Here is a 14,715-nt window from a genome sequence, read left to right as displayed (position 1 = left end):
ACCCTCTTCTTCTATACTGCCAGCCCCACCCGATTAAAGTCATTTTTTTTTACTATAGCCTACCCTTTGCACCGACTTGCACCATTCCATAAATATGGTGCCCGGCTGGTGCACAGAAATGGTGCAAGCCGGTGCTAAACATTTTGGTGCAAAACTGAGTTAGTGCAGTTTTGCAGCAAAAAGTATAAATAAGGGCCAATATTTTGTATGTTTGCGCCACTTTTGCGTCATAAAATGACGTTAATGCGGTGCAAAAAAAGTTTAAATCAGGGCCTTGGTGCTAGATGGGTCTAGCACCAAAGTATAAATATGGAGTTAGATTTGCACCGAATTAGAGTTAAAAAAAATGACGCTAATTCGGTGCAAACAGAGTATAAATATGCCGCAGAGTATAAATATGCCCCTAAATATGGCGTTAAGGCCATAGAGTAATTTTTTGCACGGGAACGCCTACCTTGCATCTCATTAAGGCAAAGTAGGTCTCCACTTTCAAAAAATGACTTTAACTCCATAAATTTGGTGCTAGAGGGGTCTAGTACCAAAGTATAAATATGGAGTTAGTTTTGCACCGAATTAGAGTAAAAAAAAATGACACTAATTCGGTGCAAACAGAGTATAAATATGCCCCTTAATTTGTGCAATATTGAAGCTGGCGGTGTCGCGAATGTGACTGTTTCCTTACAAGGAATCTCTTGACTGCAGTCTTGTTTCTGAAGACGAAGTAATATGAGCGAGAAGCGGTGGCACGTGGACGTGTTACTTTGAGCGACTTCTTCACCCGCCCCCACCCCTTTCAATAAAGCCCTTCATCAGGACCTGGCAGAGTGGGCGCGTCTCACCAGTACAGTCCCTTGCGTAGCCGCCTCGACCCCGTCCAGTTCCTCACAAATAGCAGATATCCTTCTTTCCCTGGGACGCGGGTATCGATGGTGCAGCGGGTGCAATGGCACCAGGGACTCCTAGTCTTATGGATCTAGTGCACCTTGATAATTGCCTTAATATACTACTGACCCGGCGTGGCGTGAGGTGAGGGGTGGGGAAGGGGGGTGAGATGGTGTATGCAATAAAGTCTAGGGCTCCTTTGCTACGCCATATGCTCCTGGTCCTGAAGAAGTGGTCGGTGGGGGGAAACCCATTTGAGGAGCGTCTGGTGACAAATGTGGTGTGCGCCACCGGCCCCTCCCCCTTTCAAGAAGCTTGAAGACGCGCAGAACTGGGCTGGGATTGATGACAGCTCCGCTTTCAATAAATTAGCCATTTTTATGTGTTCTTCATCTTTTTTTCTTCCAGGCAGGAAAATAATGGCAATTCGTGAAAACCTCTGTCAGGAGAAAAATGTACTGTGTGTGGGAATGCCGAAGTTAAAAATATGTTACTGCCACCGACATCAATCAGTAGAAGAAATATCGTTCACTGATCTCTCTCTCTCTGGTTCTTTCAGCTCTTCTCTCTGCCTTCGTCCCCATCTCTTCCCCTTCTCCTTCTCCTTTTCCCCTTCTTCATCATTCTCTATCAACCAACCAACTCTTTTTCTTCTTTGGTCACTTTTTCTCACTCTTTCTTACTCGCATCCTCTATCTTTCTTTCTCTCTCCCCACCCGCCTACTCAAGACCTCTCTCTTTCATTTGCTTGTATCAAATTCTGTCTCTCACTATCTATATTTCTCTTTCTCGCCCTTCCTTTCACTCACTTCAATGAAATGGTATTTTATTGTCCTGCCTCACGTTGCCAAGACTTAACGCTGAACAGGTGTGGCATCAATTTTAGATCTCGGTTTTCGAGTCTTTGATGTCACAGAATCTCTATCCTCACCAGCTATCACTACTTCGTGATCTCTCCTACCTGTCTCTATTTCATTGATCTTTCTTTTTCTTTTCTTTCTCTGTATCTCTCTAATCATTGTCTCATTCTCTTCTCCCGCTTAATTTTCTCGTCCCTTTCGCCTTCTCATTCTTTGATGTGTCCCCCTGCCTATCTATGCTCCTTCACTGTAATTTCCGTCTCCTTCTCGCACTCTTTCTTCTACTCCTCATTTCCACCTTTTTCATTCTTTCTCTCCTTTTCATCCCTCTTTGTCTCTGTATCATACGGCCTCTCGCTTTTCCTCTGCCGCAAGTCTCAACTCTCCCCTCTTTCTGGGTCTCTTTTTGTATCTCACTTCCTCAATCCAGCTTCGTCTCTTATTTCACGTGCTCCCTTTCACCGTGCTCCTCTTTCTCGTCCCCCTTCTGTATCGCTACGTCTGTTTCTTCACCCTCTGTTTCTATCACTTCTTTCTTTACATCTTTAGCTTCTTTCGTCTCATGTCCCTGTTTGTGCATTTGCCTCTTTCTCCTTCCCTGTCTGGTTTCTGTCCTTGTCCTCTCTCTCGGTCTCTTGCGCTCTCTCTTTCTCTGTAGCTCTCTCGCTCTCCTCTCACTCCATATCTCGCTTGGTCTATCTCTCTGTGGTTCTCTCTCTCTTCTCTTTTTGACTCAACATCTTTCTCGGTCTGTCTGTCTCGCTCTCTGTCTGTCTCTCTCTCGGTCGTCTCTTTCGGAATCTACATCTCTACTTCTGTCTGTGTCTCACTCTAGGTCTTTCTCTCTTTCGTATCGCTTTATCTCACGCTCTGGCTTCTTGTTCTGTATCCCTGTCTTTGCCACTGTTTTTCTCTCCCTGTCTTCATTCTCTGTCCCTTCCTGTCTCCACCCCTCTCTGATAATGTATCTGAACATTGGACGCTGTCACTGGCACAGTTTCCACCCAAGGGTTACCCAATGGCCACAAAAGTGTATTTAAGTAAAACGAAGCCTTGTATTCGTTGCGAGACGTTCGGGGACCATATCGGGTACTTGTCACTAGACAGGATAACTGAACAAGTTTTCGAGCCACTAACTTATAATTCTAAACTAACGTTTGGAGAAAACAGACTTTATGGACGATGTACGACATAGTGGAGCATTTTGAGAATACAAGAATAAAAAATAAAAACAACAGGATGTTCCCTTAAGAAATTCGTTTTCCTCACGACAACTCGCTCTCTTTCAAGGGACAACATGGGAAGACTTCCACCTGTTTACAAAGTAGAAAACGCCTCCTTTTCAGCAAAATAAACAAAGATTAACAGTGAAGCCCCTAGTCTGTAATTATGTACACCCTCCTAGCGTGCACTGCGCGCATTGTATTGTTTTCTGAAGCTGCGCCACATCCTTGAACAACAGTAACATTTCATTCCACTGCGTAGGAATTTGCACGTTGCCAGGCAGTTTTTTAAAATCACACTACAACCGTTATTTATTTAATATATTCCTTTATTTTTAGTTCCCTGAATAACCAACTTGCGTTTTATGACACCGACAGTAATTTTGTGTAGCCATTTTCCCGAACAGAGAGATATACAAGACGTGACACAAAATGTTCGACTTCAGAAATTGTTTTTTAATTACACAAGGTAATCGGGTGGACTTTGGGCAGGATCCCATATATATATATATATTTTAATAAATGCTTTATTTGACACTTTTCCAGGTTCTTTATTAACCCCCCCCCCCCTTCCCCGCAGGAAGTACAGGTTAAAAAAATAAGTCTAGGAGAAAGCAGTGACATAATGGCAGACCGTTGTTTATTATAATTTATTAATATTGCACATCGGTACATGGAGATATGGCGATAATACTGGATTGCATTTGTTTCCGTCTGTCTCTGTCAGTCTAAAGTGTGAGGGCCCAGCCGCTTAGCTATACTCGTAGTCGGAGGAGTCCTCTTCAGAGACGTACCTGCCAGCGTGGTGTCTCTTGAAAGTGTCCGTGCATTTCTCTTCCACGGGGGGCGTGCCGTGCTGTCTCCCCTTGGACTTCCGCTCCTCCATTTTGATTGTGTCGTACAGCCCCTTGGGCCCTTCCTCGAGGAGGATGTGACTCTCGGAGTGGGAGGGCTTCATTTGGCACACGCTCTTCAGGAAGAGCAGTGCAGGGGCGTAGAGAACGTTTACTAGGCCCATGCCAAGATTGAGCTGTACAAAGCCCATGGTGTGCACAATCTGGCTGGCCACTATAGGCCCCAGGGCGTAGGCCACGCAGTAAGAGATGTCCGCAATGGCGTAGACGCTGCCGTAGACGGACACGTGGCGGAGGTCGACCAGAAGGGCTAATGTGGGCAGCAGGGCAGTGTCTACCAGGGCGATCCCAAAGCAGATACCACAAAGAGGGACCATGAGTTGGCCAAAGTTCCGACAGGCCGGCACGGTGCAGGAGCTGGCTCCGATGATGACCATTCCGAGGGCCCCATAGAACCACTGGTACTGGGGGTACCTGGATGCCAGCTTGACGGTAAGGAAGACGCCCAGGACGTGTGGGACAAAGGCTGGCAGCCAGCAGAGGCCCATCTCCCACTCTGTGGCGTCCATGGTGGTCTTCATCCAGTTGGAGATGGTGGGTTCCAGGAAAGCCAAGGGGATGTTGCAGGTGGTGAGGGCCCCGGCCACCACAGCGATGTAGGGGTCAAATATGAGTCTGTAAATCGGGGTGCCAACTGGCATGTTGACCCGAGTCCTGTTGGAGAAGGGTTTGATGACACAGAGCAAGAGCAACCCATCCATGAGGGAGATGGATGCCAGCACTAGGAAGGGCATCTTCTTGCCCACAAATTCGTAGAGGATGCCACCAAAGGGCGGTGCCACTAGACTTCCAAAAGAGATGAAGGCCAGGGCGATGCCCAGGGCTTGGCTTCTCTCTGCCTCCTCCGTGTACTTGTCAGCGATCATGGCAATGCCCGAGGTGTCGGCGAAGGCAGAGCCCAAGCCCTGCAGGCTCCTGGCCATGAAGAGAGTGGCGTAGTTCTCGGCAAAGGCAAATATAACAGTGGAGAGGAACATGACTATGAGCCCAATGAAGAGGGGGATGTCATACCCCACCCTGTCAATGAAGGTGCCACTAAGGGGGTTCACCAGCAGCTGCAGGATGGCCTTGGAGGCAAAGAGCACCCCGATTTTCATGTCCTCGTTCTCGGGGGGGTACCTAGGCCTCACAATGGACTTGGTGGCATTCGAGGCACTGGCGTTGGCTTCTTTGAAGGCCGCGTCCACCTCCCCGGAGCGCAGGGAGGCGACGTAGTCTGGGATGATGGGCACGATGACCATGAAGAGCATGTTGTCCAGGAAGAGTGCCACACACACGATGAACAGGATGAGCCGGCGGTGGTGATGAACCTCCTTCATGGCACTGCCGATCCTCTTGGTCTTCTCGCCCATGGCCTCGGAGAGCTTCTCGACTGCTGACCTAGCTGTCCCTACTTTGGGGGGCTCCTGGGCCACCGACACACTTTCAGGTTCTGCATCCATGGCCGCTTTCTTCTCGAGCTCTGGTCCCCACACAAACGCGCTGCACCCTCCAGTCTCTGGTGGACCCCTGCTGTGCCTCCAGGCCACGTGCAGCCGGACAGGAAGTGACCTTTCACCAGCCGGGCATGGGCTGCGCTTCCTGAGAGACCCTGGAGACGACACAGAAGAGACAAGAAGATATGTAAGATGTGTCACTGGCTGTAAACCAAAGAGTGATTTCATGAGAGCCCTATACACCCCACCCCTGGCTTTACTACCTTACTGTTGCCTCCTCTTCCCTCAGAGTTTGGGCGCAAGGCAGGCAGTGATGCTGAACTACACAGAATCCTGACCGGATCTTTTTTTGACTCACTCAACAACTCACTCCCTTAGTACGTCTTCCACTTACTGTACAACCACATTACCTCACTCAATCATTCACCCACTCAACAACTCACCCACCTTCTCCCTTAGAAGCTCATGTACTTACTGTGCAACCACTCTCCATCGCTCACTCATTCACCTACTCAACAACTCAATTGGATCACTCAAACATGTATTCACTAGTGAACCATATTCATTCATTCATTCACCCACTCACTTTCTTACTTGGGCACCGATGCAAGTACTATACAACCATGCTCATTTGCTCATTAAGTCAGTCATTTGCCCGCTCACTCAACAACTCACTCTTCCAGTTGGTCACTCATGCACTTACTATACAACCATAATTCGTCACTCCCTCATTCACTCAATATACAACTCTTAAATCACTTACTCATTCACTCTTTCATGTACCTACCCACTTAATAAACCAGACACCCAGATTCACTGACCTGCTCACTCACTCACTTATGTGCCCACTCAGTCTCACTCATTCCTTAAACAAACCTCAATGCTGACTCATATACTTAATTATCCACCCACTTACCTGCACACCCATGCACTCACTCACTGAACCATTCACTCACCTACGCAGCAACCCACCCATCTATCTAATCACTAAGCCATCAACTCACTTACTCGCCTATTTACTTACCAACCCATTTACTCACTCACATGCTTTCTAATCTACCACTAATTCACCCACTCAATGACTCCGTTTCTATGACATCCTCTCGCACTCATGCCCACTAACTTACCTACCACTCACTCAGTCACGCACCTCCTCACATGTTCTCTAGGCACTCAAACTCGTTTACACATACACTGTAAAATAGGCATTGAAACAGTTGCAACAATGTAAAATCATATTGTTGTTTCAGCTCGCAGATGCCGAATCAGGTTTCAAACCAGGACTCGCCACCCCGACTGGTCCACCCCGCTCCCCTGTCGGTTCTCCCGTGAGATTCCCGCCGGGCTGGCGACCCGCTCAAAATCCGTGTGCGTTAAAGGGTCGAGCGCACATAACTTCACCTGGTCTATATTTGCGGTCTTTATTATGCAGGTTGGTGGTGGCTGGGGGAAGATGGGGAAGGCGTTATACATGGAAGAATAAGGGAGCGACGCGGGGATGCCCGGGTGCCAGAGGGATTGTTCATGGCTCGCGGCTTCTGGTTCCAGAAGGCAACACAGCAAATTCAACCAGAAGCAATTTCCGCATCTCTTGAAGCCCTGGTAAGTATGTGTAAGTATATGGGTGTCTGCGCGCTTATATCTGTAGGCGCTTTTTATTAGCTAAATTAACATGCATATGTGCAGATATATATGCAGCCCAGGACTGTGACGTCTATTCAAGGTATCTGTGAATTTGTGTACATATATACATATATATATGAATTTGTGTACATATATATATATGAACTTGCACAAACATACACAGGGACATTACACAGACAACCACACCTATACATAGGTTTAAGGGTCTGTCTTATAAACACATGCCTACAAACATAAGCTGAAAAATATGCACTAATTCACATCCACACAGGGTACACAATATACATACGCGCATCTACTTGTAAGTATATGCCCACACAGTTCTGCTATTGCTGAAATAATGCATTTATGTTTAGTTAAATGGTTTAAAAAAATGTCGCCTCTGTGGCAATTCTGAGAGTCTGGTGAGAGAGAATCAAGGTGTACACCTTAGGTAATACGAGTGTACTAAAGAAAGGCACTGCCAGAACAGCGCGAGTTGGGCTCATTGTGTAGGGTGGGAACAGTGTTTGACGCCGAATGGGGACTGAACCAAGGGTCACTTTCTGGCGTGAAAGGCATGCATAGATACTAACGCTAAGCAAGCTATTGCACTCGCGATCAGTTTTATTGAGTGCCATCTAAAAAACAAGGCATAACACAATATAACAACTCGATTACCTAACATATCCTAACATCGTATGCAGGTGCATTTGTCACACTTTTATTCATATATAGGCATCTGGCCTCACATATATATATATATATATATATATATATATATATATATATATATATATATATATATATATATATATATATATTATATGGGCCTCTCGAAAGTATGGCGGGAAGATACCAGTTAGAGTATATATATATATATATATATATATATATAATTCCCTCGTCCCTTCCCGTCCCATCCGGCACTTCCCTGCCGACCAAGGAAGTTTAAAGATAATTTGGCTGATGGAGCTGGATCCAGGCAGCTGTGGCGATGGGAGCTGTCCCTCGTAGAGGGTGCTGAAAGCAGACTCCTGAAGTCTAACTTCTGGGCATTCATTCTCCTATCCCCCGCCTCCACTGATGATATCCGAGGGCTATCCCTACACCTTGCAGTTCCCAGCCCAGACTGAACCCCCCGAGATGCCCCTGCACTCCCAAAGAAGTGGACTTACCTCACTCGCCTCCGTGCGCAGCTCCTTTTCGGGCTCCAGTGACTGCTCCTGCCATGGAGATGGGGGCACAGATCGGGCAGGGCCGTGCCGCCGCACAACCGGACCCCTGGGGCTGCTTAGATCGCCCTCCGCATGCTGCTGCTCGCGTCCTGCCCCGGTTGCACCATCGCAAGCTGCGCATTCACCCCAAGCGCTGCCTGCACCGGCCGCTCTGACACCACTCCGGCTCGCATGCTGCTTGACTTTTATGAATCTGCCCCTTTTTTCCATCCCAGGGCTGTGACGCACAGTTACCTCCAGCCCCCAAGTGGTTACTTCGCCAGCTGCGTCTGTGTATGCTAATTTAACACATGGAGGAACCCCAGCCAATTGCCAGGAAGTGGGGGCGCGCCCCCTCCCTCACCCACCGGTACTCATCGGCAGGGGCGTTTCCTGTCTGCTTCCTGATGACTTCACAGTCTGCTGCTGCCCGGCCCGGGGTTCAACAGCACGTGTGGGACTAAACATAAAATGTGTTTTCAACATTTTATTTTAGGAGAGTCCTCCTGTCAAAACTATAAGATGCTCAGAGGGACGTTTATTTCATGAATCACCTAGTTTTGCGCTAGTTTCTCTGTTGATTGTTTCGATTTCCCGAGTAAAATCCAGCTTAGAACGCATGTTAGAACGCATTGTTTTTGGAATAAAAAGTGCATACTTTTATTATGGACAGTTCAATCGACCATTTCATTTAAGACTGGTCAATTCGAGCTCATCCCAGGCATTAAGCTGTTTCGCGTTGTGGCAGTGTCTAAAATGTTAAGTAATTTTGACATAGATAATGCACCATGAGCAAATCTGTTTCTAGTACCCGCAGGGCCTTCCTGAGGAACCAGAAGCAACCCTTGCAAAACTACTCAAACCAGCCAGGCTCTCTTTTTGTCCTCACACAATCTACTTCCATCCATGCATTCACTGTCTCTCTCCTTATTTCCTCTCTCTCTTCTCCTTCGCTGTTCCTTTTATTTCTACCTTCCTGTCTCCCATTCTCCTTCTCTCCATCTTGAAGCCTCCCTGGGCCTGCTGAGGAGCTGGAGTAAATGACAGAGGCACCAGGGGTGGCCCTGGACTTTCAAAACTGGTCTCCAGTCCATGGGGGAAATGCCCGATGGAATAAAATGCATGTCCCGCCTCTATCTCTATGAATACAGTGAGTGTTAATACCGTATGGTGGACAAAAAGCCTTGGGCAGTGTTAGATTCATAGAAAGTTTTCATCTCTCCTTTAGGACACAGACATTCCACATTTGGATTAGATTTACATATTCTTTTCTACAGGTGCGTGAAAAATTATAAGAGTGCTTCGTGGTGTTGTCACATTTCTGGAGCTGAAGTGTTTTATCACCGCTAGTTGACACAAGAGCAGTAATGAAAGTTCACGTGAGCACAGTAACAAAAGTGCAGTGCATCGATGAGCAGCAAATTTCGGTTTAGGCAAGGAATGGTTGGAGTAAGGCCCAGATCTCTGTACTGGGGGTGAATGTTTGACATTGTTCAGCATTCCGTCCATCACTTGTTCTTGTTTGCATTGTCGCCCTAAGTGGGAAGGGTATGCCCAGACGTGGGTCCCGTGCTTCCCATTCCACTGGATTCAAGCTAGCCTGGCTGATGAGGGGTGAAACCCCGAAAAGCTCCCAGGATGCTCTGGGAAGACCTGGCCGGGCAGTTCGGGCTGGACGTTTTCCATGGGGAACAGCGTCAAGACTGATTTGCATATGGCTGGGTCCAAATTGAAATGGCATGGGCAGCAAAAAAACAATGGATTTAGGCCCAGATCTCTGTACTGGGGGTGAATGTTTGACATTGTTCAGCATTCCATCCATCACTTGTTCTTTTTTGTTCTTTTTTGGAGGAAGGCAGTAGCAACGCAAAACCCTTACAATTTGATGTAAATCCATCTGTACCAAAGTGACATCACTTGTCTTTGCATTAAATCCTTACAGTGAATGAAAGAAAGTGCACACAAAAAGCAAATGGAATATCACATGATATTCCTGTATGTAAAGTTTAATATCCCGAAAATTACACATGTATGTGGTATACCCTTTGCAGGTTGTTATTGCATTGACTTTGTTCTGTAGACACTATGGCCCATATTTATACTCTGCACCGGATTTGCGTGCAAATTAAGCGCAAACTTAACTCCATATTTACATGTCTAGCGCCAAAGTTGTGGAGTGTGTGCCATTTTTTGTACGTGAAAACGTACCTTGCGCTAATGACATGCAAGGTAGGCGTTCCCGTACAAAAATTGACTCTAAGGCATGTGCGCCTTATTTATCCTCTGGCGTCAAAATTACTCACAGGAGGAGGCCTTAAAACATGGCGCCAAGCCAGATTTGCGCAGTTTTCTTAACGCCTGGGTATGGGCGGGTGTTAGGGGACCTGTGGGCCTATTTCCATGGTGGAACACCATGGAAGCAGACCACAGGTGCCCTACCCTGCACCCAGGGACATCCCCCGCCACCCTCGCCCACCCCTGGAGGACACCCACGGATGGGGGGACCCATCTATGGTGAGTGCAGGTAAGTATTTTTTATTTTTTTTTAAGTGGCATGGGGGGCCTAACTTGGGTCCCCCTACATTCTACTGTGCTCAATGGCCATTCCCAGGTGACAGCAGTCCCCTGAGCTTGGCCAATGGGCAGGGGGGGCATGGCTCCTGTCTTTGCTTAGACAGGGGTCATTTCCATCGGGGTAGTGCGTCAAAAATGGCGCTAGTCAGGTTAGAGCCAATATTTTTGACTCTAACCTGACTTGCATCATTCTTTGGCACACACCCCGAGTCTTCCCTTCGCCTCAGCTGCCCGGTTACCATCATTTATTGTGACGCTAACAAGGCCGCAGGTCCGGCTACCGTCATTCCGTAAATAAGGCGCCCAGCATGCACTTTGGAATGGTGTTAGCAGGCGTTAAACTTTTTATACAAATCTGCGCCAGCACTAATTTGCATCAGAAAGTATAAATATGGGCCCAAGTTTCTTGTAAGCAGATTATATCAAAGTTTCTCAAGAAGGAGTCCAGGTTTGGGTCATGAGTGATTTTGGTTGTCCCTGTTGTGTTCCAAGATATTAATTTTGTGTTGCTCAGCACATGTTTGGACCCTGATCCAGAGTTTTTTTTTTTTTTTAGTGTTCTTGGGTCCCCACTCCTGTCTTGGGGAGCATGGGTGTGTCAGGGTCGCAAGACTGATTTGTTTCAACTAGTTTCCTCTTTTTGCTGGTCCGTTACCTGGTCTTGTCTTGTTACTTGGTCTTCCTGTGTGATAGAGATTATGAAATCTCTTGGTCTGTGGGGGAATGGGGAAGGAGCTCCCTTGGCATGTTGTAGGATGCTCCTGGGGTATGCTGTCTGTGTCCCGTCGCATTTTCCCCTGGTACCATGTGGGATGAGGAATGTTGGGTACTTTGCCTTGTTCACTTCTTTAAGGTCTATACCCCAAAGTTCAAATGCTCCTAATTTTGATAGTGTCAGCTGCACTTTTCCTGCTTTGCTAAGTTGACTTCTGTACACTCATTTGCGCCGCTCGTACTTGGTGCTAGAAAGGCTATGTACCCGAGATCTTTGCTCTTTATTTGTTCCAGCCCTGGGATGGCATTACAGAATCTCAAGAGGTTGCCTCTATTTAGGATGTCCCAAAGGGCCCTGAGATTTGTACGTGGGATAAAAGATAAGGGTGCAAGCGCCCTTATCCTTTGAGTTCAGAGGAGGATTGGGCACAGTTGTGTAGGGCTTTGTGAAGTGCAGAGCTGATGTAATTTCAACATCTGTGATTATCGTTTGTTCTGCCTTGATGGGAGCTTGCACTATGCAGTTTGAATTGAACAAGTGGACTATGGTCTTTGTGATGGACCCCAAGGGTCTCGTTGTTCAGAATAAAAGACTGGTTGTGGATGGATCGTTTAATTGATCCCTTGTCTTTTCACAGACATCCCCCGGGTGGGTAGCCTGGGTGGAGATTGTATATTTGTCTGATTGGCCGCAGTTCATGTAAAGCTCCAAAGGATTAGTTGATGTGGGGTGAGCCCCTTGGGAGGTGGTGTGGCCTGGGTTCCCTTCTGGTTCAACCCAGGGCCCAAAGGATGAGGTCTGAAGGAAAGAGCTGGTGGGTGCCAACTGGGGGAGGGTGTTTAACCAGAGGCAGCTTAATTGGAGTTCATAGGGACTGTCTGGTGCTACTGCGTTACTAGGAACTCCTTGGTTCATGCTTCCAGCAGAGGTGGTTCCTTCCTCTATCTGCTGCCTTTGAGGGTAGTTGCCACTTTGTAGCCTCAGAGGCAGAGCTATGGTTTCTGATGCTTGGGAGGGTGGCAAGTGTTTTATTAATTCCTCTTTGATGCTTGACTCTTTTTCCGAGTTTCCTCCCAATGGGTTATTGCACCAGTTTCTGTTTGCAGGATGGGTTTTGATTTCCTGACCCATTAATGGTTTATTGTGCATTTTCCTTAGCCGTTTCTTGTTTTTCCTGGACAGAACTGGAAGAAAGGGGCCTTCCTCTTCGGTTTGCACTTTTTCTGGACTTCCCGTTATTGCTCCAAGCTACTGATCTGGGCATGCTTCAGGCTGTTTTGTGACATTGGGGACTCCTATTTGAGGTCTGTTTAATGTTCCTGGGGTTGGTTGAACATGTGTTCATAGCCAGCCATTTCTCCTCTGTTCGGCTCCCTTTTTAAGTTTGCTACTCTTGTCAACATGATTGATGACAAATCTTGAAGTTTATCCAAGATTGGGCTGTAGTGGCAATGATTGCTCTGGGTGGGTAGCAACTGTTGGCCTCCACTTGTGTTTAAGCTCTTTTGATAAGAGAATTTAATCTGTCCAACTTATTGTCAATGGCCATAGTTGTGGTAGCCAGGCTTTGCAAGATTTTAATTTGAATGTTTGGTTTGACTGTATTGAAGATAGTAACGTTTGTTATGGCCGTCAGGGTTTTGTTTAAAGTGGCCCATCCTGCCAGAAGAAGAGGGACAGAGCCGACATGTCCCTGAATTTGTGTGGATTCTGATGTGATCAGCAAGTTTGTGAGGGGTTGGTTGATGGTCCTGTTTGTGGGTGTGAGATGGTCACCCCCTTCATTTACGTAAATGTTGAAGTCCTCCTCTAACTCCTCCTGTGTAAGAGAGGCCTCACCTGGGTTTTTCATAGGAATTAATGAGAAGGTGCTCCATTTAAAAGGAAGCGCCTATTGATGCATTTTACACAAACACTCCACTGCTCCCAGTTGTACTCTGTACTGTGCAGTGATTTGAGTCATACTGCAAAGTACCACACTGAGCATAGGTAGAGAGTTTAAAAACAAGCTCAATATAGAAAAGCCAGTTCTCGCCCAAGGCCAACCATCCTCTGGGCACCAGATGTGAAAGTGTTACATCTAAAAGAGAACTTGGTACTCTGCCATCTACTTGCTTGTCTACTCTCTGGTACAGCATGTAGGGTCAAGTGTACAAAGGATTTTTCTGCGTGCAAATAGCCCAATTCACAGAATCGTGTCGTTTAAAACCAGAAATATGCTTTTTGACATGTACAAAGCTCTATTTGCAATTCGAGAACTTATTACTGAATTGCAAATTAGATTTTTGATTTGGTATTAGAAAAGGGTGTGTTGAGGGCATCCCTTCCTAATACCGAATTGCAGTGTGTTTCTACCAAAATGCTGTTGCAAAACAGTAACATTTTACCACCAACTTCAAGTTGGTGGTAACCCATTTGCAAATGGAAAGGGGCCGTCAAGGGACCCCTTCATCCATGTGAATGTTTGTAAAACCATTTTTCAAGAGGAACAAGTGGCGCCTCGGACCACTGCAGACTCTTAATAAATAAAAAGGAAACTTCTCATATTTCTTTTTGAAACACATTACATTTTTCTTGAAGGAAAACAGGCTGCATTAAAAAAATTGCTTTAAATAAAAACAATTACAGACATGGTGGTCTGTTGACCCCAGCAGGCCACCATCCATGTGATTTTAGCCATTCCCAATGGGTTGCAAAGCAAGACTTGCCTCATTAATATTCATGAGGAAGGTCTATTTGTGACCCACTTTGGTCTTTGTGATGGGCCCCAAGGGTCTTGTTGTCAAGGATAAAAGACCAGGACCGAGACTGGGACTCGTATAATGCGTGAAACACATATTTGTACATGGGTGTTTGCAATTACCAAATAACGAATTGCAAAAAAATTGATATTTGGTAATATCAAATGATTACTTACATACATCTGTCCCATAGTGTCTTGCATGATTTAGAATGGAAAATGTCTGGCTCCTCGAGGACTCTGTATCCGTATGATGTAATCGCTGGAATAGAATGTAATGAAAGCTTGCTTAGAATGTTGGAGTTCACAGGTCCATGCAGAGGACTAAAGACGTGTGATTTCCATCTCTGTGTGTGGCCTTGTCATTCACCGGGTACCAGGCTGGGGAATATGTACAAATGGCAACAAGTTAGGGGATAAGTAACCAGAAGAAGAAAGTGTTCTCTTAGAGAGTTAGCTGAGGTCCAAGCAAAAACCTCATGCATGCCACGTGTGCCTTTGTCGAAGTGCAGAGTCGGCAGTTAGAGTGTG

At 46.5% G+C, this 14,715-nt stretch overlaps 1 protein-coding gene across 1 annotated transcript; it reads right to left on the bottom strand.

Annotated features, from left to right (window-relative positions):
- Positions 1 to 3,283: 3,283 nt before the first annotated feature.
- On the bottom strand, positions 3,284 to 8,383 carry SLC18A3 (solute carrier family 18 member A3). Its single transcript, XM_069240661.1, has 2 exons — positions 8,117 to 8,383; positions 3,284 to 5,470 (listed from the first exon to the last, which is right to left on the bottom strand). Exon 2 carries the CDS (start codon positions 5,319 to 5,321, stop codon positions 3,717 to 3,719), a length of 1,605 nt encoding a protein of 534 aa, XP_069096762.1. The 5' UTR covers positions 5,322 to 5,470; positions 8,117 to 8,383; the 3' UTR covers positions 3,284 to 3,716.
- Between the last annotated feature and the right edge of the window lie 6,332 nt (positions 8,384 to 14,715).

The sequence above is a fragment of the Pleurodeles waltl genome, chromosome 6 (genome assembly GCF_031143425.1).
Source record: "Pleurodeles waltl isolate 20211129_DDA chromosome 6, aPleWal1.hap1.20221129, whole genome shotgun sequence".
In the NCBI taxonomy this organism is placed as follows: domain Eukaryota; kingdom Metazoa; phylum Chordata; class Amphibia; order Caudata; family Salamandridae; genus Pleurodeles; species Pleurodeles waltl.
This window is presented reverse-complemented; position numbering and strand designations above follow the sequence as displayed.